General features: G+C 40.7%; 1 protein-coding gene across 8 annotated transcripts in view; it reads right to left on the reverse strand.

The window, feature by feature from the left end:
* Positions 1-357: 357 nt before the first annotated feature.
* myo18ab (myosin XVIIIAb) overlaps positions 358-27,715 on the reverse strand; it is a 149,644-nt gene continuing 122,286 nt past the window's right edge. For 6 of the 8 annotated variants that reach the window (XM_037546884.1, XM_037546883.1, XM_037546882.1 and 3 more), the window contains 9 exons: positions 25,989-26,105; positions 24,844-24,927; positions 22,281-22,418; positions 18,320-18,505; positions 17,046-17,185; positions 16,298-16,342; positions 9,743-9,865; positions 6,430-7,845; positions 5,398-5,486 (listed from right to left, as the gene is read on the reverse strand). In XM_037546884.1, coding sequence (XP_037402781.1) covers positions 6,438-7,845; positions 9,743-9,865; positions 16,298-16,342; positions 17,046-17,185; positions 18,320-18,505; positions 22,281-22,418; positions 24,844-24,927; positions 25,989-26,105 — 2,241 coding nt within the window. In that variant the 3' untranslated portion in view covers positions 5,398-5,486; positions 6,430-6,437. Of the gene's footprint in view, positions 5,487-6,429; positions 7,846-9,742; positions 9,866-16,297; positions 16,343-17,045; positions 17,186-18,319; positions 18,506-22,280; positions 22,419-24,843; positions 24,928-25,988; positions 26,106-27,715 lie in introns of those variants that run through there. The other 2 variants (XM_037546880.1, XM_037546886.1) reach the window with 2 other exon arrangements.

Consider the following 27,715-nt stretch of genomic DNA (forward strand, 5'->3'; position numbering starts at 1 on the left):
ATATTTATTTTTTGCAATTTTCTGTCTAAACTCTCTCTCACGCCCCCCTTGCAATTCCTTCACGCCCCAATAGGTGGCCAACCCCACAGCTTGAATACCTCTGCACTAGACCACTTATTGATGTTAATTAGGCAGGGAAACAGTGATGCATCATGTTACAATGATGTTCTTCATCCTCCACTTAGAAACAAACTGCAGCGAATGCAGATATTTGTCTCTGTATTGCTGTAATAGCAGCAGCATACAGCAAGTGTATCTCAAACCTCAATTTGTCTACACAGTAGGGGTCTTTTTGACATCGTTATTAAAATTCAGACAGACACACTTTCCATTTATCAATACACCACAAATAATGTGTAAGATTAAACATTGATTATTTTATTGAGGAGGTCCATCATACTTCAGAAGATCATTACAGACTGTTTGAGTACTGATTTTCACAACACACGACTGAGGTTTAGATTAATAGAGGTATTTATTCAGGTCATCAGCTGTTGGCTATTGCTCATATCTATTTGAAGGTAAATATGACTTGTGATTTGAAAGTTACCTTTTGCAGTTGTCAGGGAACATGCTGCAGATTTTTAGAGCTGTATGCGCACTGCTCTGTGAGTGAGGTCTAGGGAAGGGTAAAGGAGTCATCTTACCCTCTCTTCTGTTCAGCCTGTACTGATCGGGCTGACAGTAGCCTGAAGCTGTTCTGTATACTGCATAGAAAAGTCTTCACTTTCTTTACTTTGGAAATCACTGTCTGAAAAACAAAACTGTGAATGCAGACTATGTACACTAAGTGTCCAGTTTATTAGCTACACTCTTAAAAAAATGGTTCCTTAAGGGTTCTCTAAAAGGACAGTGGTTCTATATAGAACAATGAATGCTCAAAAAATAAATAAATAAATGAAAACACATTCGCGAGCTTAAAGGGTTCTTTGAATGGTGAAATCGTGTTGTAAACGGTTCTATCAGATATTTAAGTGGTGGACCACTTGCAGCACCGACATGGTAGTAGTACATCAGTATGTGTTTGCAGGCACAGCAGGTGTTGCTGGGAATTTTAAACACCTGAATCCAACAGATGGGTTGAAAATAGCCCAGCAGCCAAAAATATCCAGCTAACAGGCTGCAAACAAATTCTGCAAGGAAGTAGATCTACAGGAGGAGGGTTGGTGACCCCTGGGCTGGAGTGCGACAAATAGTGCATGAAAAAAGATGAGCTACAGTCTAAAAGTGGACAGCAAGTAAAAACTAACACTGCTGTGCCTGAAACACTCATACCAGCACAACACACCAACATGCCACTACTGGTTGTGTGAGGTCAAATGTGACACTGTAGCAAGTCTAGGAACACCAGAGGCAGTATACATGGAGCCTGGCCACTTCCAATTTCCAAATTCCAACATGATTGCAGAAAGCTAGATGGTGCCTGTGAGACAGTCCTCAATGGGGTGAATGGAGCTAAATGGCTAAAAACAAAAAAACATGTTACTTGCCATTTACGTGAGGATTTCCTTTTTATGCTATTTTTTGAAGAAAAAAAAAAGTACATTTTCTGTACAAAGCATTCACATGTTAAGATAATTAAGCACAACAAAAGCTTCCTAGAAAACCATTTTGGACTCGCTCAGATGCACCCTCTAGAGTCCGACAAAGCCAGAAGACAATAATCAGTGCCAAATATCCTCATTACAAATTCTTTGGGGACAACTCATTAGCGCTTACCAGGGCATGCCCTCTTTAAAAGGGCCACTCCCAAATTTCTCTAGTCCATACTCTTGAAACATCCAGAGTACAACTGATAATACAAGGAAAACAAGATAGACAGCCAAACACTATCATTAGCTAAAGGAACTGTTTTTCTCTTGCAAGAGCTAATCTTTGTGTTTTCCGCATGTCATAGACATTGATCTAAATGCTAATTTGGAGTTTCTTCATCCAAAGGCTGATGACAGATTTATGGTCTGTTGGCCAATAAAGACGAGCGCACCATGGCCCCTACTTTGAACCCTGCTTTCACAAGGAATTAGTTTAGGAATTTTACACCTTAATAATTCTTTGTTCTAACACATTCAGCCCAAATACATTTGACATGGTTGTCTTTAGATGTTCTCATTATGAGATCATGTTCAGTCCCGCAACACTCACCACTACAATGTTGCTGTCAGTGCTATGCTGGGAATCTTCCACCACTTAAATAATATATCAGTGGTGGTCCAAAGAGAGCCCGTTTCCATTGATGACTGGGGTAAAGGACGGATGATGAACTGTGGAGCAACAGATAAGTCAGCAAACGTAAATCAACAACGTGCCCCAATATGGGAGATGTTTCTGATAAAATGGGCAATCAGTGTAGATAGATGATAGATAGGTAAGATGGATGTACCTAAAAAAATGGCAACTGTTTATGCTCTGTCATACAGTAGCTGTACACAGACTTCTCCTTGGATGGAGGGCATGGAGGGTGCCACTCAGATGTGCAAGACAGAGGGCCTTGAGCTTTAAACTCATAAAGGCTACCATTTTTGTATCCATTGTGTTCCCTGTTGCATAGACGATAAAAAGAGAAGGCTTAAGCAACCACACTCTTCATTCTCAAAGCAAACAACATGAAAACATGTGCTTTAAGGGGAAAAAAAAAAAAAAACATACTGAAAGCCAAAACCCCACAAACCCTCTGGAAATGTTAAGTACATGGGCCGATGCGCATATTTATGACTGGAAGGAGGTGGGGAAGAAGGATTTTGTGAGGAGAGGCCTTCATGGGGAAAATAAGAGATGATGAGCAAGTAAATAAGGAAAAGAAGCATACTGAAGCGAGTCTAAAACAATCACAAACATTTATTTACAATATATTAAACCATAATGGAAAAAGAATTATTACTTATAACAAGTGGTCATTTATTCAATAAAGAAAATAAACATGAACTATTTTGAAAGCTAGGATGAATCATACAGATTTATATATATTCATATTAATGTGTACAGCCAGCAGTGTTTTTTTTTTGCTTTGTGTTTTTAATGAGCCAGCAACATCATAAAACACGCACTTCTCATATTAAAATTAATATTGACTGCATAGAAAAGAGGATGAAGTCATTGACCTGTGCAGAGTCTATAAAGCTGTGTAAAAAGCACATGATGGCTCCCTTCGAAATCAAAGAGAAGCAATGAGTCTTTCATCCCCATGCTATTGTAAAAATGGTGTGCATTTGGCAGCTTGGCGCAATTCATTAATGCTAGTTCATAAATACTACGATGAAAGCAACATAATACAGTGAAGCAACAATAGAAATCAAAGGAGCTTGTTTTTCGTCTGCTTTAAGTGCACCTCTACTTAACGTGTATCAAAGTCATTCGGTAAGGCTGAAAATACTGCTGAATCCAACTTGACAACATGCTTAAGGAAAGGAGGATTTCACAGCATCGGTTCAACTCATGAGCTCATGTTCTGTGTGTGTTGTGTTTTGCTGTATTGTAGCAAACTAGAAGCCTTCACAGCTGTTAATAGCTGTGTGTTTTCCAGTATCAGACCACTGTAATAGCAGAGGAACTCTAGAAAGAAACCACCAAACTGCACCAAACTCAGGATCAAGTACATTCCCTTTGAAATATCAGAATGCATGCTATGAACAAGAAACAGGAGCATTAAAACAATGGCAAAAGGGGGAAAAAAACCAACAAAAAGACTTGCTTGTACTAAAAAGGGAATTCCCCCCAAAATTCCTACATAATTAAATGATCAAGGTGTAAACAAGTCATTCAGACGGTTTGATGTGAAATGCTCAATTCTAGTCAAAGTCAAGACTGTTCACAGTGGTGGTGACTGGAAACAGACACTCATAGCTATTAATACATTTAATGCTGTTTAATGCTTTTAAAAGCTACCACACAAAGTTTTACATGAAATGGTTTCAGTGTTTATGCCTGATGTCAGACATTCATTTACATCTGTAGAAGGCAGAAGTGGAGGCTGGGAATTACAAAGACTTTGATAAGAATCACAACAAACTAATTATGTTCTCTGAAGAAGACATGATGATGGACATGCGACTCTTTGGTGAGAGAAACTCTTGATGCAATATCTTAAGATATGCTTTAAGTCAAAGTGAAATACTTTAATCAAATGGCTTTGAAATTGCATTTATAAAGGTATGAAATAGTTATGAGATAAGATTTTAACAAACTCAATTCATGGTGAAGAGGTACATGCAGTGCATTGTGAGGCATTGTGTTTTCAGCTTTACATATAAAAACTGAAGACACAAAGTTTCACTGATCATTTTGAATGGCACATAAAACGCCTGCATTTGCACCATAGACATTTTGCCCCTTCGTTCCCATCACCACTACTGTAAATTGTCAGTATGTTTCTCTACAACATACAATTTCAAATCAAAACACTGAATGATTCTGTTTACACCTCAACAACTGAATCATGGTGGATCTAGTTCAGTTGAAATCCACAAGACAAAACATATGTTGAAAAAAGCTGGCCCAGAATTCAATGTCCTGAAGCACAGCTTGGTATTTGCTTGGGCAAATCACTTCTGTCCTTTCAACCCACATCAAAACACAGTGACGACAGAGGCAGAAGAAGGCCTGCTTCCATCAGACAGCCAGGCAGGGCACTGTAAGAGTGGCGCACCAGACAAAGAAGAGCCGGGAGGTTCGGGAAGCTGTGAGAGTGTGTGAGAAGAGTGCCCACAGCTGCGGAGAGCAGAGCTTAAATCAATGGATCTCTCCCTCCACTCCCCTCAAGTCAAGCAAGAAGCACTAAAAACCTACAAACATGCTCGCAATAAAGGGTTTTTTTGGTAGAATTTTTTTTTTCCATTTTTGTATTTTTATGAAGCGCAAAAAGGGACACAACCCCCTGACTTAGCACTAGCAAACTACATCCCACTTCTTTGGCTCAGCTCGACTTGTGCTGGAGGCTGATCAAGCAGGGAAGGACTCGTGGGGCATTTTACTGGGCCTTGGTGCAACTGGCTTGGAAGTAGTAGGGGGGATGGAGATGAAGCCAGTCCACGAAAGAGAAAATGTACTGAACAGTGCTGAGTCTGACACTCAATGGCATAAGTACCCCAAAATGAATCGCACAAATAGAAGTAACAACAAACGCAGTAAGAGTAATAATAAGAAGTGAAGGCTGTATCCTTGCAGACAGTGCAGTGAAGAAGGATCATAACACAGTGAGGTCCATCATATTCCTGTCCTGAAAATTCTCTGAGTCTGCCATTTGCATCAGGGTTCAAGAGGAACATCAATACTGAGAGGCAAGAACGTTCCAAAGTGTATGCATATGTTGTGTTTGTGTACGCGTGTGGAATCACTACGCTGTGGTCTCGGACCGCTTGCCCTCACTGTCATTCAGGTAGCTGCTGCCAGAGTATCTAGAGCGGTAGGAGCTCCTGCCTTCTTCTTTCTCCTCCTCCTCTTCTTCCTCATCAGATCTGTCGAGGCAGAAGCGTCTTCGGCCAGATGGGGGGCTAGAGATTAAAGAGTCTTTGATTAGAAGCATTCCAAAACAAACAAAAAAAAAAAAATCAAAAGTATATTATCAGAAGGAGACATGATGACTGACATGCAACTCTTCAGTGAGATATCAACAAACTCCTGTCATGCTGCAAGTCAAAGTGAAACACTATAATCAGACGCATGGCATTTTAAAAAAATATGAAAAATGTTTTGAACTGTCCACAAAAGTTACACATTTACACAGAGTCCTTTTAAAACCACCTTCATGTTGCATGATAGCTATTCAAAATCTCAGCAGCAAAATTAGCATATAAATGAACTGTGTGCTCAAATTTCACAGGAGCAAATATATGGCTAATATCTCTCCCTCAACAAAAAGTCAGAGATAACTTTCAGTGTCACCATGGCTAATCTTTTCCTGGACAAAAAAATCCATCAAGCTTTAGGTTAATTGATGCCTTTCTTGAATATGCGTGTGAGCTGTGCAGATCGATGGTCTGTTTTAATTATGTCTAAATTAAAATACTGGAGGCGAAATCTATGGTTGCCTCTGAATTGACTTCACTTACTCCACCGTTCTTTTGTATTGGGGTAATTAATCACAAAGACATTTCAACAAATGATGCATCAACAGTTCCCCTTTCTGGCTAAATCTAAATAAACACAAAAGCAATTACCCGATCCTTCAGAAAGACTTGTGAGTTGTGAGACAACAGAAGAGTAATTTTGTTTCTTTTACACACATTCATGCATATACACAGCACACTATTAACTGGAAGCATGATATTAATAAATAAAATCTAAACCTCCATTCATTAGACATACTAGAACATACTGTGAAATTAATGAATTGTCGCAGTAAAAGGTGATTTGTTTTTGAGGAGAGAATAATTTTGAGGTTAGTTCAACACCATGCTTGCAACAAGCCTTCACTCCAAACCAGGGAACACCTACTGCCAGATTCAGTCACTGTCAGGTTTATACAGATACTTCATCATCACGCTATCCACGTTCTTCTTCCTCTTCTTCTCCTCTTTCTTGCTGAGTGGCGGAGGTGCTTCAGAAGGCCCTCCAGGCTCTCTCTCCTCTTCAGAGGCTGAAGCGTTCCTGCCAGGGGCTTTCTTGATGCTACTGGTGCTTCGAAATGAGATGGTGGAAGCCCCAGAGCTGGAATCCGACTCAGAGCTGGACCCTGAATCTTCAGAGGAGGAAGATGAGGACTCCTTCTTGGACTTTTTCTTTTTCTTGCCTTTCTTCTTGGAACTCTTCTTCCTGGGCTCATCTTCGGACGAATCTGACCTGTGGCTCTTCTTCTTCTTGCTCTTCTTGCTGCTACGGCTACTACGGCTACTGCGACTACTGCGGCTGCTCAAGCTACTGCTGGAGCGTCTGCAGTCCACAGCAGAGGCGGAGCGTCGCAGGCTGGAAGAGCTTCGGCTGCTTTCCCTGCCGCTCCTCGCACTCCTCCTGCCATTGTCTTGCTCTTCCTCAGCCTGTCCCTCAGAGTCTTCTAGGCTGCTGCGCTTGAATGTGATGGGCTTGAAGTTTAGCACTTCATTAATGGCTGCCTCCAGGTCTGGGTCCAGATAGTTGCGGTGGCTGACCGGCTTGAGGTCGGATGTGTCCTGCAATACCGAGTCGGTGTCCCGAGACTGTGGAGGTACAGAGAGGCTACGGCCGGCAGAAGAACGAGAACTGAACGCCACGCTGAGGGAATCATCATCCATGTCAAACTCGCTGAGGCGGCAGCTGTGGGACAGGGATATGCGGGAATCCACACGACTCAGGTTACCAGGACTTCGGCGGCTCAAGCCTGGGCTCATGGCTGAGCCATAGTCACTTTGAATGTTGTCCATCCGGGACATGCTTCGGCGCCGGCTCAGAGGGCTGATGGCGCTCATGGTAGACTTCGCATCATCTAGGTCCAGATCCAGGTTTGTGCAGCGGGTAGATGCTCGACTGGGTCCAACAGAGGATACAACTGAGTCCTTGTCAAATTCAGACCAGCGACTATCCATGCCCTTCCTGGCCCTGCTGGCTGCCTCAGAGTAGGCCTGTGAGACAACAGAGCCTCTATCATCCAGATCGTCTCCCTTCCTCCACGAGCTCATAGAGTAGGAGTCATCCTGGACATCCTTGGCCTTACTCCTGCGGAAGGATGCAAGTTCCTGAGAGTTATCTTGCTCCTTGAGGGCATTAAAGAGAGAGATCTCGTCTCCCTTGCCACCGAATGAGTCCTTCAAAGAGGAGCGTTTCCTATAGCTGAGGGAACTCATCACAGATACAGGCCTGCTCTGCTCTACCTCTTTACCTTCTTTGCCATTCTCTTTCCACAGTTTTCCCTCTTTGGCATCAACGTTTGCGGCATATCTAGATGAGGGAGTGGTGACAGGAGAGGAGGAGTGCACAGCAAAGACAGACAAAATGGAACGAAGGAGGAAACAGGGTAGAAATAAAAGATAAGTTATAAACTTAAATGGAAAAGATGACATTTACAAAGAGATGGATCTTCAAAGCAGCATTCAACCCAGAACTCATTTTTTAATGTGTGTGACTCCTTTAATAACATTAATATTGCGCTACAAATCAAGGACTTCTATCATGATGTTTTGGTCTTTCTAGGTTTGCTTCCTTGCATGAAAAGGCAAAATACATGGCTGATGAATGACCAACAGCACGTGTCCGAAAAGTGCTGGTTTAATTGCTACAAAGTGTATTTACAGAAAGGAATCACACACATTTATAAAAAAAAAAAAGCATGGTCTCAGTTGATAGAAATGGGGAACAGAAAAGAAAGTTTGTGAAATCTGAAAAATCAGGAGGATTTATCCAAGAACAGAAACCAAATGCCTTAAAGAGAAAAGACGAAAAAAAATCTGATGGGATCTAATTTACCATGTGCAAAATCAATGACCTGGGCTCTGTATTGGCATTAAATATAAAGATCTGTTTGAGACAAAAATCACTCAGAATATTGTGCAATAAGAGAGGCTAACGCTACTATGCCACACTTTAACTGTCTTTACATTTGATTTATACTCATAAAAGTTCAGGAGAAATTATTAAGAAATGCTGGCTTGAGCCCAGATCCTGGGGCAAATGTTCTACGTGGAGCATGATTAAAAGGAATTTAAAGCTCCAAAGTTTTTAAAAGTTGTGAGGGGCTCATGAGAGAGGCTTAAATCTTCTGGAAAAGAGACAAATGCAGGGCGATCGAAGCTGTCAGCCAGCAGGCTCAATCTATTAATCTCTGGGAGAGGGGCGCAGGTAGGCATGCCAGCTGGCCAACAGGCACGTCGATAAATCTGCCAAGGAGGCCAGTGCCTCTAAAGAAGCCTCTGTCATCAAACCAGCAGCAATGAGAATAAGTGTGAGAAGGGAGAGAGAGAGAGAGAGAGAGGGAGGTGAGAGAGACAAAAAAAAAGATGAGAAAGAGCGAGAGATCAGAGAGTGAATAAAAAAAATAGAAATGGAGAGAAAAAAGAAAGAAGAAAAGGTAGGCATGAAGAGAGGAAAAGAAAAAAAGAAGAATAAGGAGAGAAAAACAAAAGCAGTGAAAGAGTGAGAAAGAGAAAAAAGAAATAAAGAAAAAAGAAAGAAGAAAGGTACAGAGAGGGAGATAAAAAGAGGAATAGAGAGAAATACAGAAGCAGAGAGAGATGGACAGAGAGAAAAGATAAACGAAGAGAAAAAAGAAAGAAGAAAGGTATAGAGAGGGTAAGAAAAAGAGTAAGGAAGAGAGAAATACAGAAGCAGAGAAAGAGCAAGGAAGTGAAAAAGAAAAAATACAGAGAGAAAAAAGATTAAGAGGAAAAAGGAAAAAGAAAGAAAAAGATGAGAAGAAAGAATGAAGAAAGCAAAAAAAAAGTAAAAGTAAAAAAAGAAAAGAGGCAGGAGGAATAAAAAGAAATAGATGGTAAAGGGAGAAAGATGTACAGATGGAGAAACAGGGTTACATATAGAGAAGAACAATGAGAAAGACAAACAGATTAAGAGAACTGAGAGAGCAAGAGAAAAGAAAGATGCAGAAAGAAAAGAGGCGATGAGAAAGGAAAAAGAGAAACAAAGTCAGAGGAAGGAGGGAAACATGCAGAGACAGTGAGCGAGCGAACGAGAGCGAGAGAGAGCGAGAGAGAAGCAGCAGGTTGTAAAGTCTCCCTCGGAGCACTAATGCTGTTTTCTCAGCCTGTTTTATCTGCATGGTGTGTGTTGGGGGGCTTGAACTGAAGGATTTGGTGGCCAAGTGGGCAGGGGTCACAATACTGACCTTGAACTCTTCAGGCTGCCGTCGTCTGACAGGTTCTTGGCGGAGCTCTTGTTCTTAGAGAGCCATGACTTCACCCCATCCACACGACCCTCCACTTCAGAGCCTGAATCAGAGTCTCCCTCGCTAAGAGGAAGGAGAGGAGATAAAGAGCGTTAGAGGTGGAACAAAAGCAGATTGGGCATGGACTGTTAGTCTAGCGATAGGGGACAAATAGGGCTCTATAGCACAGACATAGCAGCACTGACACATGCGCTGAAACAGAAGAGACCCCACAGCTCCAACGCCATTCTCTGTGTGTTAGTGAGCACTCAGACTCTCGCCCCTCTGTTAGCTGTCCCTGGACAGACACTGTGAGCTTATCTGAGAGGACTGGGTCTGCACGCACAAAGCTGAATTAGGAGAGAGGAAAGCATTTAAACAGGACCTGAGAAATATTAGAAGGTCTTCACAATTTTTTATGTCCTTATCTAACCAAAATAGCTTTTAACCTCGGGATAATAAATTAAACAGAGGCTTTGGGGCACAATTGCCATCCTTCTAAATGACAGCAAAATGGTGGCTGATAGCTATTTAAGAGTAGAATTATGGGCTGCCAGAGGTCTATAAAAGACCAAAAAAAAAAAAAAAAAAAAAACAACCCAAAAGCTTTTAACACTTCAAAGCTTGCTGCACAGCTGCTGATAGAGTACTCTGCTCATCTCACATTACCAATGAAACCATTATCTAAACTCTTTTCACCCATAACTTCTGGGATTCAAAAGCACAGCATAACCCTGCACTGTCCACACTGTAAATAAGATACCAAAACAAAAATCAAATTCATGCAATTTAAATTTTCAGTGGCCCAAATTCTACATTTCTTTGGTATTTTATGTCTCACCTGGGCACCATTTATGGTATTTATGTACCAAAAACAGTCACAATTTATTTGCAAATCTCATTTTGTCTCTCTGTTTTAAACAGGATATTCTGTTACAGTGCCTTTAAGATTGATACACACTATACTTCCAAAAGTATTCACTTGCCTGCATGATGTCAGCCCACCCTTTGCAGGTATAACTGCTTCAACTCTTCTGGGAAGGCTTTCCACAAGGTTTAGGAATGTGTTTATGGGAATTGTTGACCGTTCTTCCAGAAGCACATTTGTGAGGTCAGACACTGATATTGGACGAGAAGGTCTGGCTCACAATCTCCGCTCTAATTCATCCGAAAGGTGTTCTATCGGGTGGAGGTCAGGACTCTGTGCAGGTCTGAAGAGTCCACATTTCAAATTGATTTTGGAAATCATGGAAGTCATGTCCTCTGGGTCAAAGAGGAAAAGGACTGTCCGGATTGTTATCAGCGCAAAGTTCAAAAGCCAGCATCTCTGATGGTGTGGGGGTGTGTTAGTGCACATGGCATGGGTAACTTGCACATCTGTGAAGGCACCATTAATGCTGAAAAGTACATACAGGTTTTGGAGCAACATCTGCTGCCATCCAAGCAACGTCTTTTTCAGGGACGTCCTGCTTATTTCAGCAAGACAATGCCAAGCCACATTCTGCACGTGTTACAACAGTGTGGCTTCATAGTAAAAGAGTGCGGGTACTAGACTGGCCTACTTGCAGTCCAGACCTGTCTCCCACTGAAAATGTGTGGAGCATTATGAATACGACAACGGAGACCCCAGACTGTTGAGCAACTGAAGTTGTACATCAAGCAAGAATGGGAAAGAATTCCACCTACAAAGCTTCAACAATTAGTGTCCTCAGTTCCCAAACGCTTGAGTGTTGTTAAAAGGAAAGGTGATGTAACACAGTGGTAAACACACCCCTGTCCCAACTTCTTTGGAACGTGTTGCAGGCATCAAATTCAAAATGAATATTTGCAAAAAAAAACAATAAAGTTTATCCGTCTGAATATTACATATCTTGTCTTTGCAGTGTATTCAATTGAATATAGGTTGAAAAGGATTTGCAAATCATTGTATTCTGTTTTTATTTGTGTTTAACACAACTTCCCAACTTCATTGGAATTGGGGTTATATGTTAAATATAACATTATCGTAAAGTGAGGAAAAGGAGTTTGTTGCCCTGAGGCAACATCATGAAAGAGAGGGTTAAGAGGTACAAGGTTCTCTTACTGCAGCCCAACCCTGCACTATAAGATAAAGGTGCCAAAAAGGTTCGTTGGAGCTATGCTACAGAACCACGTTTAGTTCCCAAAAGAATCTGAAAAGCTACTAATAGAACCTAAGGTGGTTCTTCAATGGCATTAATTCAAAGAATCCTTTTGACATTTTTATTTAAGAAACTGTGGTCCGGGTCCTACACATTTTCACTCTGCTCTAACACACTTTATCCAACTAACTACTAGTTGAGAAGGCCTTTCTAAGTGTAAGCGGGTATGTTACAGCTGGGAAAACACTGGGTTTAAAATGTAAAAATCGAGGTGCTACAGGACCAATGCCAGTTTCCACAATGGTCTGAAAGAGGTAGGCATCACTTTGGAGCCATAATTAACTTCACTCACCATGGCTGCATCACTCTACAAACGAATGCAAAACAGTACTGATGGAGGAGAAGCAGTGCTGTCAATAAGAGAAGCAAACCCAGACAGAGGGGCCCTAGGAGCAGACACATTAATGGGCTGTGCATCGAGCAGCTAACCCAGTCCCAAGCCTGTTTGCCAATTTTTCAGGCTCAGATAAAAGTGTGGTATTTATGTTTGGCCAGATTTGCAAGTCAATGCTTCCCAGCTTCTTTAGATTAGTCTTATCGTTCACTTATCAGCCAGCGCTGTGCACGGAATAACTATAAAACGGCCTTGGAGAATCCAAAAGGTAGCAGGGTCTCCACTCGTGTCAACAAGCAAAAGGAAAAAAAATTCCATGATGAGGCTACGGCTACCAGTTTTGTTTTAATTGGAATTTCAATAATCATATTATATAGTCATCTTCTGAGGCCATCGCAGTCAAACGGCACCAAATTACATTACAGACAGTACTCTAGGTCATTATTTCAGTGCTGTGAAATGAAGGTTAACTCTGAAGCTGCAGCTGCCCATCTTTGATTCTAGTCTGGGTAGCATGCAGTGTTTCTCTGTCCAATACAAGATGCTTAATATTTACCAGGCTACTGATTTTTTTTTTTTTTGACATTTGATAACTTAGAACAGGCAAAAAAGGATGAATAGTGGCACATAAAAAAAAATATTTATGCTCTATGTTTACATACTATGTTGCCCACATCCAATTAAGCAGGACTAATTATGCTCTCTTTGTATTGAAACATGCAGTTGGTCAGTGTTATTTAAGCACTGATGATATCCACAAAATGCTCAGAAATAAAGCATATTATGACATTAATGATAACAACAAATATAAATATAGGTAGGCCAAAGTCAAAACCTTCTCAACCCTATGATAATCTATGTCTCAGGCATCAGAGAGCATACCTTTTAGACTCATTACCTGTTTTAGATGTCTAGTTTTCATCACAACTGTTGTGAAAAATCCTGACTCATTAAATTTCTCTAGAACAAAGCATTTCAAATCAAACCACTCTAAATTACTTTGTTTACATCTTAACAACTGTATTATCTTGAAATTCAGAAAGATTTGTGGAATTCTCCTTTAAGTTATTTTTTATCATCATTTAAAAGCAATAAAACAAAATCATCAATGTTAAGTGACACTAATACCTTATAGACGACATATAGCTCAGCGCTACATGAGGGCATTATGCACTCCCAAAGTGCAAACACTGAAAATGAAACTGAACACAAACAAGAGAGACAGGACAAAGAATGAAAAGCAATCAGTCCTGATGCACATACAGTAGGAAAAGAGAGCCAATGGTCATATCAGATCAGATCACATGCTGCCTTCTAGCCTGCCTGTGTGGGAACTCGCTCTACTCTCAGACGGCATCCCTGATCCCTCGAGTGGAGACTGAGGTGAGAAGCTGTGCGCGAGTATGTAGACGTGTGTGGTAGCTTCGAGCTGTGCCGAATAGCCCCATGGTAAGCCTCGGGACAGCAGGCTCTTTGTAATCAAGCATTTACCCAAAGTGTCACACACAATTTATGTCCTTGACCGCATACCATTAGTTAAGCTGTGTCACGGCCCAGGGGAGCAAACAAACAGCACAGAGAGCGGCAAGGGACATTAATTGTCTGTGACAATGCGCCTCTATTGGTTGTACATCTCTGTTAAACACCATTACATTTATCATTAGCACCTACAGATCTCTCTCAGCCCTCGAGTCTCATACGTGTTCATGCTTCTGATAAGAAAACCTTCCAGAGAGCCGGATTCTGTAGAATGCTATAGATTAGCTACGGAGTTATTATATAAACGAAGGAGTATTTATTTCTGCTCTGCTCTCAATTATCTCTCCTCTTTATTTACTGCACTTCTCCAAAGGTCTGTGAAACTGATTTATTTTTTAACTTTAAGTGTAAAGTTTTCTATTTAAAAGAAAGAGCAAGATTAACCTCTGAGAAAGGTTTGTACTGTGTAGCAATCTGACTACTGTTTAAGCCAGAGTTCTCTAAAAAACCTTATGTATGCTCAGTAGCGTACGCTACAGAGGCTGGTTGTGCATTGGAGGCCACTGGTAGACAAGTTGGGGGGTCTTTTTGTAGGTCATTTGAGGGTTATCTATTATTTAACTTTGCTTGGTTGAAAGATTGATGTGGAACATGCCCTCCTCTTTCTGTCAAAGGCTGCTGGGTCCCATGAGTAGGACTGAAATATTCAGACACTGATAGACAGAGAGAAACAGAGAAACAGAGAGAGTGAGAGAGAGAGAGAGCGAGAGAGAGAGAGAGAGACACAGACAGACGGAGAGATGGGAAAAGTAAAGAGTTGTTGCTGGCTCTGTGGTTCCTGACTGCTCTAGAGGACAGCAGGGAGTCAGTTCACATTCTCCCGGAGGGAGTACACTCTGGGCAAGGCCACACATACTACTTGACACTTACCTGCCACTGGATAGTGACTACAGTAGCTGGATAAAGGTTATCCTCAAGCATACTGTTAAGGGAGCAGTAGGGAAATGTTTAGAAGGGGAAACCAAATGAGTGCCATGCTTTGGAGAATCAGTAGGGAGAGTCATGTGGTCAGTAGCATGCGTTCACTGCAGCATGTGCTCCCATGCAAAACAAAAGGTGGACAAAAAACATTTAGGTGGGTTATGTTAATTGTCATATCCGTGGAGCATATTGCAGTATCTTTAACACTTGATCATTTTGATTCCCAGTGCAGTTACAATCACAATTGGTGAAAAATGCAAGCAGCGGAATATTTTTATCCCCTGGAATTTGAGAATTTTCAGCTTTGTTCTGCTATCCTATTCAAAGGTAGTAATGTATTTGTGTATTTAATGCTGCAAGTCAGATTAAGACTTAGATAAAAGATATTACGGTGATAGATCTGCAATGCAAGAAAATTATGACATTCTGCATTCACCTTCTTTTTTCACAGAAAAATAAAAATTTGGTTGCACAACCAAAGAAGCCCTCTGCTTTATGTTTTGCCTGAAAAACTGTTAACTGTGAACAGGAAGAGTCTGGAGCTATCCATGGTTGGTGAGGAGGGCACCATGGAACGTTCACTCTCCAAAGTGAGCTTAAGGAAAGTAAGCTCATTTTTCATTTCACTCTGCTCCCTATTGGCTGTCTAAAAACAGTACTGTACAGTCATAGCAGTGGTCCCTTTGTCAGATTTTGGAACAAAATTTCTGACACCAACAGAATGTAGGCTGTAATTGGGGCAGTAAATCAGCTGCCATGGAGCACGTCACATTAAATGTTCAAAGACCACTGATTTTCCCATATAATCCAAGACTTATGATTTTTGTCTGTGACAGCATTCATGTGATAAATGTACAATGTTAATCTTCCATTACACACCCTCTACAGAGACTGAACTTACTGAAATGTCTTTTTTTTATTATATAGAATATTGTTTATATACATTTTTCTGCTAAATTTATTGCATAATTCCCATTAATTTGGTGAGTTTAACATATTGGAAAAAACAAAGTATGCTATAACTTTTGCACAGTTCACATTTTATTTATTTTTCCCCTTCAATATGTTAAACTCAGCAAATAAACAGTAAAACAATGCAAAATGTGCAGAACTGTATTCTCTGTAGAGGATGTGTTAAATTTGTGTCTTATTTTCTCTTCATCCATCAACAAAACATGTAATTTGACCAGGGGTGCCTAAATATTTGCATACAGCTGTAAGTTAGATTTCCATTCTGTAACAAGAGGGTCACATATGCAATTCCCATTTTTTGCTGCAAAATTTTGATGATAAATAGCAACCATTGTAAAAATGTAAAACCGACCATACATTATTACCCTTTCTTCAAACTCAAGTCATAATAAAATTTCTCCACTTCTACTTAGAAATACAAACCTTAACTAACTCAAAGTGATTAATAAACAGTGCAACTGCTGGCAGGGTCATTTTCTCCAAATATAACTGATACTGCAACATTATCCAAGGAAAGGACAGTCCAAACCAGGTTAACGTAAGCTCAAACGTGTGCTTGGAGCTCCTCACGTTCTGTTCTTTCGTTTCTGATACTTAGTCACCATGTCTTGTAAACTGGAGATGGAAGATGGATGAGAAACAAACAAACACAAAAAAGGGAAAAAAGAGAAAAGTGAGACAGACACACGTTACATAAACCAAAAGAACAAGAGATGAACAGCGCACGAAGGGAATGAGAAATGTGGGTTTAAAACAAATGCCTAGAAGCTGAGATCATCCCGGTGTTTGAATATTTATTGTGCTTCCTGACAAAGATTCTACTGCTTCATTGTCTCCAAGGAACTCTAAGGCTCCTGACCCTGAATTACTTTAACTGTACTCCCCTTTTTACTGCATCACAGACACTCACTCACTCACAGCACTATATTCCAGCCTGAAAACTGAGGATGCATTCAATGATCTTCACCAAGCCTACACTACAAACAAACAAACACACAAACAAACAAGGCTCAGCAAGAGTCAGGGAATGCTACAACTAGAGTGAAAAACTACAGGAGTAGAACATGACTTCACTGAAGTGACTACTGATGGAGCTGAACAGATCACAAAAACAGGATCTCCAAATTATGCACGGCAGTTTTTACAGCATCAATATTTCAGGCAGTGGGAATAAAAGATGAATGAGAGTGGGGACACTCATTTCACAAGTTCATGAAGACAGCGCTGGGTGTGACTCTGTCTGTGCTCCTCCTCTATGGACTTCTGTAATACTGTAGAGAGACACAAAAGAAGCAGCTGAGACAGAGTCAGGCTTTACCTGTTAATTAGATCTTCATTGTCATCACTCTCCATTTCATCCTCAATAGCGGCCTGCAGGTCACCAATCCGTTTGAAGGCCAGCTTGAGGTCTGCCTGGAGACTCTGGTTCGCAGCCTCCAAACTCTCAATGTCCATTTCCTGCAGGAACAGGATCATTTAGATCAACGGTCCTCCTGATATTTTTTTACAATAGCACAACCACAACTTGCTCATTTTATCATTAATTGATGCCTTTAAAAGCCTATGATCTATTAGTTTAATCTAACATAGTAAAGCACTCTAAAGACTACCACACAATGGACACCAGAGATGGTGACACCACTGTATTACTGTACTATATTAACCCAGACCACAGTAAACGACTTGGCTTGAACGTTACACCAAAAAGAGTGTATCTAAAGTCTGTCAACCTAAAACAGGCAAATGCTGACTGTGCTAGCATTAGTAACGGATGCTAACATTACTAGCTTAACATTACCGCAATGGTAATACTCATACCTCATACTTTTGTCTTGAAATCAGCTCGTGTCAAGCTCATGTTAATTACCTGATACCAAACCTAAATAATTCACTAAATTATGTTAAATGTTTTATTCCATCGAATCTATATGGGTAGAGCGTAAAATGAGTTTGATGTTCATATGCTGTGCTATGGCTATATGTTTGTCTGATGTGTTATAGCTGCACTAAGTACTGCAACACAGCACTTCTGGCATGCGGTAGCCTTTCACCAGCTGCAGAAGACGTCTTTTCGTGTCTCTCTGGTGGAGTATAGAGTTCAGACATTTCATGGTTCTTAAATACCAGAATGTACAACATTAGAGAGAAGATATTTTTCACATGTTGCTATTACTATGAACTATTCCTTAAGAAGGTGAGCTTAGTGACTGTTTTCTAGCTATACTATTTAAAGCGGCTTATAAGTCTGTCATGAAAATAAAATTAGATTTACATCTGTAATTTGTTTTTCAATATATATCAGAAAATATATTACAGAAAAAACGTACTTAAAAAAATTATATTCATTTTTGCTCCAATTTCATTAGCATTTCATTAGGTGAGCACTTTGCAACAGCATGCATGCATAACAGCATTCAGGAACCAACTTCAAACTTAACTAGGGGTCAGAAAACAGGAGAAATACAAAAAGCACCACTACTTTGCAGACCCAGAAATGGAATATAACTGTTCCAGATCGAACAGTGGTCAGTAAGTGTCAATTAGTGTGAAAAGGTGATGTGTCCATGAGTGAGGTCAGGTTGCGGCTCTCACCAGCTCGTGTTTCTTGCGGCTGGCTTCAGCCTCCTTCTTGGCCAGCTCGGCCATCTCCTCCTTGAGGTCACGCATTTGTCGCAGTAGCCGCTTGTTCTGCTCCTTCTCGCGGTTCTCGCTGGTGCTGCGTTGGTCACGCTCCTCTGTAAGCTTCTCAACGTTCTCCTTTAGCCTGGACACCAAACCCTGGAGCACAGCACAAAGACAGGAGCTGTTAACATACTCACTCACCACCTGAGCACAAAGGGAAAAACTAAAAGCTGCAGTCTTGTCTGTCTTTAGAAATAATGAGGCCGTACTCCACTATTACTAAAGGTTATGCAGCTTTAACTCAGCCATTACTGAACTGAAGGTAATTCAGCTGAGCTTTGTATTGTGTAAAAATATCTAAGCCCCATTTGCTTAAGAGCTCTCTCTTAAGCTGGAACTGCATGCCTCCAGAACCAGGAAGTGTGCAGAGAAGATCTCCACAGACCCCTCTCACCCCGGACACCACCTGTTCCAGCTCCTTCCCTCAGACTGGCACTTCAGCCAGATGAGGATAAGGACATCCAGGCTACAATGGAGCTTCTTCCCACAAGCCATCACTCTCTTGAACAGTTAAAATGTCATACTAAACAATTTCAGCTTCAAACTGCACTTGTACATATACTCACATATAGTATCAAGTTCAACTCCATCCTCTGGAACTGCTGCTCAAACCAGTGTTTGTTTACTCACCTGCCATATTACCTCACCTATCTGACTGTCACCTCATTGATCCCTTTCTCTGCCACGATATACCCTTTAACTGCTGCTGCTCTCAGCACGTTAACTTTAGACTCATACTTTGCACAATGTAAGTTTTACAGGTATGACTGTGTGTGTCTGTCTGAGGTAGGAATTTCATTTTATTATGTTATATTTTGTATTTATTTTTATCTTATTCCCTATATCTGAATGTCTGTCTGATACTGCTCCTGAGCTCCTGTGACCAAAACCAAATTCCTTGTATGCGTAGCACACCTGGCCAATAAAGCTTGATTCTGATTCTGATTCAAAGCTCTTGTTTGGAAAATGCAGTTTGTGTGGTTGTGCAGATGATGTGCCAAACAGAACAGAAGAGTATGATGAAGGTGACTGCCTGCTAGACAATGCTACTAAAGAACACAAAAACAAATGCAAAATCAGCCATTGGAAAAAATATTGGAGAAAGTTTCACTAGAGTCTGTTGAGCAACAGCAACTGCCAAGTTGTTAAGCAATCTAAAATATTAAAAACATTACCCAGAAAACAAACGTGTGAGCAACATTTACTACTGTACTGTGCAAAAGTCAGAGACCCTTCATGTATTTAATTTCCAGTCACAGTCCATTTTCCAGTCTTTATTCAGAATTCATTTTTCAGTAGACATTTCTAATGAGATTAGATATGCAGCAAACTTCACAAGCTTCACAAACTTGCTTAAGGAAAGATAAGTACAAGGAGAAGGAGTTTCCAAAACTGAAGTTATAGAGAAATTGTGACTCTTAACATCCATGCAAGACTACCAAAACCGTCACTATCAGATAAACTGTACTGAAAGCTTTCTTACCTCACACTTATTTCTGTCTATTTGTCCACTATGAGATGACAGACCAATGCTATGGTTCTGAAAAAATGCAGAGCTGTCAAGAAGCTGTTTCAAAGAAAGGAGGCAACACATTATTTGAACACTGACAAACATGCCATAAATATACCCTGTCATGGCCGATTTCAGATTTTATTGCATGGTGTCATGTTACCATTACCGTTAATTATCATGACAGATGCCATAGATGTCATTAAGACTTACTAGAGTACGCAGCAGAAATAACATATGACATAAGCGGTCATGACAGCAAGCCTTTTTGGAAGACAACTGCTGGTAGTGGTAACATGACACTTATACTATGAAGAAAATCTGTTATGGCATATCACATCTGCCATGACATGTTTACTGCATGGTTAAGTCAAGTCACATAGCAGTGCTCAAATAAAGTGCTATCAAAAAGAAAAATCACACATAAGTGATAGGGAAGGAAAAAAAAAGTGTAAAATTTTTCCTTTCTTCTCTTCTCATTTTCCGGTTCCAGTTGAGTGTATGCTGTGCGCGTTTGGCTGCCGCTACTCGTCGGTGTTTTGTTTGTTTTGTCTTTCTTGTGGCTGTTTTTTTCTTTCCTTTTTGCTGGACTTTTGCGGGACATCCAGTATGATGGACTCTCTCTGTTTTCTACGAGCAAGCTGAATCTTGCCTTGTGATAATGCCTATGACACACCTGCTCCTCACCTGTGCAAGCCCTCTTCCTCTTCTCCTGCACCGTGACCGCACCTGTGGTGAGTGTGTTTGTGCCCTCTTGCTTCGTTGCTGTTGCCAGTTTGTTCTGTGGTAAGCTGCAGCATTTCTGCTTGTGCTTCTCACAGTCTTGGCTGGTGGTGTAGTGGGTTTTGGTTGGCTAACGTGCGCAGTCTGAGGTCTGGCATGTTCACTCTTCTCCGTCATGTCCAGAGTTTTTGTTTCTGGCCTCAAGTCGTGCTGTTCATTTTTGTTTTTTACGCTCCTCACCAAGACTGCATTCTTTCATTTACGTAACATTGCTCATCTCCGACCGTTCCTGTCTGATAGAGGCCAAAACTCTGGTTCATGCCTTCATTATGTCCCGCATTGACTACTGTAACTCCGTCTTTGTTGGTCTCCCTGTAAAGTCTATCCAAAAGCTACAGTACATTCAGAACTCTGCAGCTGGAGTGCTCACCCACACTAAGTGTTCAGCTCATATCACCCCCGTTCTCTCTCAGCTACGCTGGCTGCCGGTCCTGTCCCGTATAAAGTTTAAAATCTTACTTCTCACTTTCAAAGCTCTGCATAATCTTGCTCCCCCCTACCTCAGAGAACTGCTGACCTCTTACACTCCCTCTCGCTCTCTCAGATCTTCCAGCAATAACTTACTTGCTGTTCCACGCACCAGACTTTCCACCTTGGGAGGGAGGTCCTTTAGTGCCACGGCCCCCAAACTCTGGAATTCTCTTCCTCAATCCCTCAGGGACTTCTCTAATCTTTCTTCTTTTAAATCTGTCTTAAAAACTTTTCTGTTTAATGCACATTTTTCTTCCTCCTCCTCTGTATAGTTTTTTTTTCTTTTTTTTCTTTCTTTCTTTTTTTCTTTTTTTTGTCTTGCTATGGGAAGCGACCTTGGGTTTGTGAAAGGCGCTATATAAATGCAATTTATTATTATTATTATTGAAAAAAAAAAAAAAAAAATATCACAAAATCAAATACATTTCTGGTGTTCTCAGGTCAACAGACAGACCACCCCAGAGTCCAGACCTTAATATCACTGAATGTGTTTGGGGTTACTTGGATCATGCAAAACGGAAAATACATCGCATCCACCACCAGCACTGGACTTTGGCGATGTGGGAAATATTCCTGTAGATTTCTTAAAAAAAAAAAACTAAAAGCAAGTCTCCTAAAAAGAATGAGAGCTGCAACAAAAGTGTGGACAGACTAATTACTAAACAAACAAAAAAAAAACAAAAAAAAACATTTTGTTGTGCAATTTTCCAGTTAAAAATGAAAAAAAAAGACTTCTACTCATTGGCCGTTTTGACTGGAAATTACAAACAAATGGTGGTCTCTGACTTTTGTGCAGTACTGTACTGTACTGTACTTGGTGCCACTTCTGATGCTTTAAGTTCTAAGTGGTAGAACATTCACTACAAAGAGGTTAGAGGGTACAGCCTGAGAGGGATATGAATAGTGAGTGAATATATTTTATTTTCATTCTTTTTGACTTTCGACTGCCTGCTTGCTGACCTTATGACACTTCTGCTACTCGGCCTGGTCATCCCACACACACACACACACACACACACACAGAGAAACACACACAGAAACACACACAGAGAAACACACAAACAGATGCACAAACATACTGACGGAGTACTTGTCCTTCCCACTCACCTCCAGGCGCTTGACCTGTGTCTTCTCAAACTCAAGTTTGGTCTCTATCTCACGGATCTTGGCCTCTTGCCTGGTGACCAGAGATTTGTCCACCATGGACTGCTCCTGAAACTCCAGCTGACTCTGCAGGGCTGTGAGCTGACAGAGTACATACGCACGCGCACACACACACACACACACACACACACACAGTGAGTTCATACACACAAAACAGACTGCACCCCCCCACCCACCCCACACACACACAGCCTAGCGTGTACACTGCAGACAACAAAATCCATCTGTATTCTACAGATAGCCTTGCTGTGGGGTCTGAATTGAATTGCGCTACCTTCAGAGCTGCACATTGTTGTTCCTGTCAATGACTGAAATGAGGCAAAACTTGCCTCATTCTCTATGGAGAATCACCACAGGGTGTCTTGACTGCAGCCATTTTTAAAAGTGTTCCGCTTCTCTCCATTGACCCAGCCCTGTTCAGCCCAGGATACTGCATTGGATACTTAATTACACACACTTCGAATCCATTATTCAAAAGGCCTCTCGGCACCTTTGAATTCCTATTTTCCCATCAACGGAGTGTGCTCTCACCTATTTTCAAAAAAGGTGAAGAATTTCGGAGCCGAGAATAATGATTTCCCTCTTATTGACTTTTGGGCCAGACTTGGGTCAGTGGTTTGTTTGAACTACACTGCAACTTTAGATTTTAAGATGAAAACAAGAGTGGCCTTGTACAACTTAAAACATAAAATAATATAAAAAATAAAAATAAACCAGTGCTGGAGAGTAAAAAACCTTTAAAATCCTTTGCCCTCTCCAATGTGCTCGAGGCGTCAAAGAGCTTTTCATACAAGTCGCTACGGATTAGATGTTGCTGTGCGGCCAGTGGAGCCCATTTAAGCTGTATATCTGAGGGAAATAATCTGAAGTAAGGGCCAGATTAGCCTAGCGCAACAGCGTGGATAATTGCTGAGAGGCAGGCTATGATTCTTATCTCAAGCTTGTAGCATTTTGCGTAACAGTGAGACACAGATCTCATAAGTCTTGACCTTATCGCTACAGCAGCTTTTGAGACACAGAGCGAAAAGGCTGTGGCTGATTGAGGTTTAATTGTTACATAGCAGTGACCAGACTGTTAAAAGAGACAGAGTTTACAAAAAAATAAGCATTAAACAGCCTGTCCTTTATCAAGATATGCTTTACTTCTGCTTTGCTAATGAGGGTAGATCAGTGGAACAACCTCAACCCGTCCTTGTCTGTCAAGGAAAGGGCTTTATCATTAATTCATTCATCCATCCATCCATTTTCCAAGCCGCGTCTCTACGTCAGGATCTCGGGGTTATCATTAATTGATCGTCTTTATTTGCCTATGCTATTTTCATCTTTTATTACATTTTGAATGAGTATTAGCCAGGCATTTTAAAAACATACCATAAAACAGAACTTAGTGTTTTTATGAGTCAACATTATAAGCCATCATAAAACATTTTTATCTAATGCTGAGGAAGAAGTTACAGTGCAAAATAAAACTTAATTGTAGATGGCCTAATGGCATGTTCTTTTTACTTTTTTAGAACATGGTAGTAAAGCTACTATAACTAAGTAGAGTAACTTCCTACTGTTCTGGCTATGCTACTGTCTCAAAGCCACTGTATGTAAAGAGGTGTGCTGTATCATAGCAAAATTTTGGCTTTGATTATTTGTTTTTAGAGAAGTAAATGAGGTACAGCTGTTTGACCACTGCTATCTGTTAAAAAATGTATTTAATTTCCAATAAATAATGGTTCCTATGTGATGGGTGGGTTTATCATTCAAGTTAAGGAATGTTTTTGAATTATACCTATGAGGGTGCAGCAGCTCTGCTAGTTAATTGAAGGTAGCAGCTAAAAACAGTGGTGTTCAGACCACTTTTCAAAAGGAAGAAAACGTAACTACAACAATGTACCATATTGAAATACATGTTGCGCATATGTGCTCCATCATATCTCAGTCATTTCGGCAATATTTTAGTTTTTGACAGCCACTCAGTTTGAACAAAACAGGATGTTCATAAAGGGTATGTTTTATACAGTTTCGAGCTGTTTACTTCATTTACTGTACATGCTTATACCTGGTCCTACCTATCATTACTACCTTCCACAGCTCATTCAACAACTCTCTTGGTACATTAATACAGAATTCGTCTGTGTGAGTGTTCATAAGTTTGCATGCATCAAGATCTTTGAAAGTGGCTCAGCCAATGATATTTCAGAACCAGAACATACTGTTCTGTTTGGAAATTAATGATTAAAAATATAACTTTTAGAGACGTTTTGATGAGTTGCAGCCTTGATTTTATCATATCTTTTTACATTAAACTTTTGTGTACATTTTTTTTGGACACTGATGATTTGCAACAGGTCATATGGTCCAGTAAGCTGGATACTTCAAATCAAAATGGCAAAATTAAACGTAAATTCCCCATTACATATTATACAAGGTACAATAACAGATTAACACAATAGACAAAACACTCCTACCAGCTTGTGATGAGCAGTGCCCAGAAGCCTCAGCTCTTTACACTTACCTTCTCCTGGACTTCCTGTTTCTCTTTCAAAGCGTCCTCCAGCTGGGCCTGGAGCTCACTGATCTGGGCCAAGCTCTGAGACGACTGTACAAAACGGCAGTAAAGAAGACAGAATGGTCAAATGTTTTCACTATAATGACCAAGTCAATGAGCAGCACTGCACTGGAAATGCTACATAAAAACCACCAATGCACACACTGAGATATAATGTATGGATGGATGTGAAATAAAACGGCAGGTGCTTCATGCTGAAAACCTTCACAGCAAAATCACAGCTGCTGTGTGAAATGACACAGTAACTACAAGTGGGTGATATGGAGCAGAGAAAGTGAGAAAGTGACAGGAAGGAAAGATTTGTATCTAGACTCAGTCTCTACACATCAAAAATGAATGGAACCCCCAGTACGCAAAAGTGTTTGACTAAATGAAGCCTGGGGCTGGTGGAGCAAGCCCAAAGAACTGTCAGGACAGCATGTTCATTTAGAGCATGTATAAAAAACTGCTTCAATCTGTATGCCATTGTCATATCTGAGAGCTTTTAAAACCTCAGCTTAGTGCAAACGAACCCACGTGTTTAAATAAATTCAGATGGCCTACAAACCTGCCCTGCTTATTGCATATTAATAACTAGCAGAGTAACTACAAACAAAACTGAGAAAATGAGAACCACTTCAATCTCTATCTACACCCTGTCAGTTTGATCATTTGGCTTGACAGGAATGAGCCACTGTACAAAAAAGGCAGTAAATCATTGGCAAATGACAATGGTTTGTGAAGTGCGGAAATAGTAATAAAGTGCAAAGCTTTTCGAATGGAGCAAAATTGTGGCACTGCAAACATTTTGCAACCCAAATGGTTTTTTTTCCCACAGAAATGTTTTTTATTTTCTCATCCCCCCCTTATATACTGAGCATTGTAAGAGCTGCAGTGCAATTTTCAGGAGAGCATCATTGTGGAGACAAGCTTTCAGAAAATAATAGCCCTAAAAATACTGCCATCCAGCTGGAGACCAGTGTCATTATATGGTGTGTCGTGGGCTTGTGGAGGGGCCCTAGGCTGTGTACATGCTGTCCTACTTGCAGTATTTTGACATAGAGAAGACGGTGGTTCTGTGTGTAGTGCCTTGACAGGTCTGGGAAGGCTACCTGGGCAACAGCAGCTTTGTGCTTCTTCATGAGCTCATTCATGTCCTCCTGGTCCTCCTCCATGCGCGACTGTAGGTCATTCTTCTCACGCTGCACGCGGCTCAGTTGCTCCTCCAGCTTGGAGGGACACAAAACACACGGCATGATTAGAAAGCAGTACGAGAAAATCAGTATTTGCAAAAGCAACCATGCTTGAGTTTTACTTTGTGTGAGAAAATAGCTCAAGAAGAGTAGTGTCTCACAAAAGAGCTCAACCCACAAGAAATTCGTCAATATTTCAAGCAGAAGCCCAGAGGCTGTGATTGTGTTTTTGTAATATTTTGTATTCACCTGCTGACTGAGAATTGAATGCTTACACGAGACCGCAGGCTCTCCCACACATAATCCCCCCGCATGCCCTTCAGAGCTCAGAAATGCAAAAGCCACGTACAATTATGGCTTTTTACAATTAGCCGCTAATGTTGCCACTTTTCGAGCTGCCTTTCCTGGGAGTAACAGAGGTCTAATTCCATTCAATAATAATTACTTCAACAATACAGTAAGGCAATCTCTGAAGAGTAAGGGCTGAATGTGTTAATAAGGGATGAAAAATGTGGATATCAGAGAATGCTAATGAATTCATTAACGCAGTGGGAAATGGAATGGAGTTCGTAACCAGCATAGTCGCCGAGGCATCCATCTTACTCACGTGCTGCAGAAACTCACTAAGACATGGTTAATGGCCCGAATCAATTCCCCTTTAGTCCAACTGCCCATTACAGGGTATGTGAGATTTTTTGATTACAGCTTATTGAACAAATTATATTTTAGCAATGGCACTTGCACACAGTAAAATGGACAATAACTCAGCATTTGTAAATTACACAGTTAATAGTTAATGCTCTTGGCGTGCCAAGATTGCAATAGAATTTAACAAATGACACATCCTTTGTAGTAAAGCATAATACTAATAGTAAACACTTTATGAAACTACAAAAGAGCTATTGAGGGGGCAGAAGAATGAATCATAAACCACAGCTTTTACAATGTGAATAAATCAAAGGGATGCTATTCAATCCGTCTGTCATTTCTAAATCCCCTCGGTGCATGGTTCCAAGATGTCCTAAATCCTCTTGTCAAAGGGAGATGAGTTGAAGGATAAAAACAAGATAAGTTGTCAAAGACATACAAAACGCTCATTAAAATACAATTACAGCAGCCGAAGACATAGCGCAGACTAAGCACAGGGGCTGAAAATGTTTTTCAGCTTTGCTTCGCATCTCTTCCATCCATCTCCTCCGCCTGAGCTGACAGGCACAAGTCATCCTCCTAATAAAAGATTGCCTCTCTAGCTCTTTCTTGCTCCCCCCCCCATTGTCTCCACCAGTGCATGGAGTTTGAAGAAAAGAAAGAAAAAAAAAAAACAGGCCAAGACAAGATGACTCTGTTCAAAAATATTTAAGCAATTCAATAGAGCAATCTCTCAGAAACTTGCCACCACACTGTTAGCCTCTTCTGTTTTATAGGTGTCCAGACTTGGGGTAATGTAATACCACAAGGGTACACCATCAAGATTAAGGAATAAAGGAGAGCTAAAAATAGTCTGTATACCATCAACCTATATAATTTCAGACGGTCAACATTAAACATGTTACAATAGTTTTATTTAAACTAATTTTTAACTACTTTTTTTTTTTAACTAATTCTAACAAAATTCAGGCGCACTCTGACACTAAATTACAGGGTTC

Source organism: Pygocentrus nattereri, chromosome 17, assembly GCF_015220715.1.
Source record: "Pygocentrus nattereri isolate fPygNat1 chromosome 17, fPygNat1.pri, whole genome shotgun sequence".
NCBI lineage: Eukaryota > Metazoa > Chordata > Actinopteri > Characiformes > Serrasalmidae > Pygocentrus > Pygocentrus nattereri.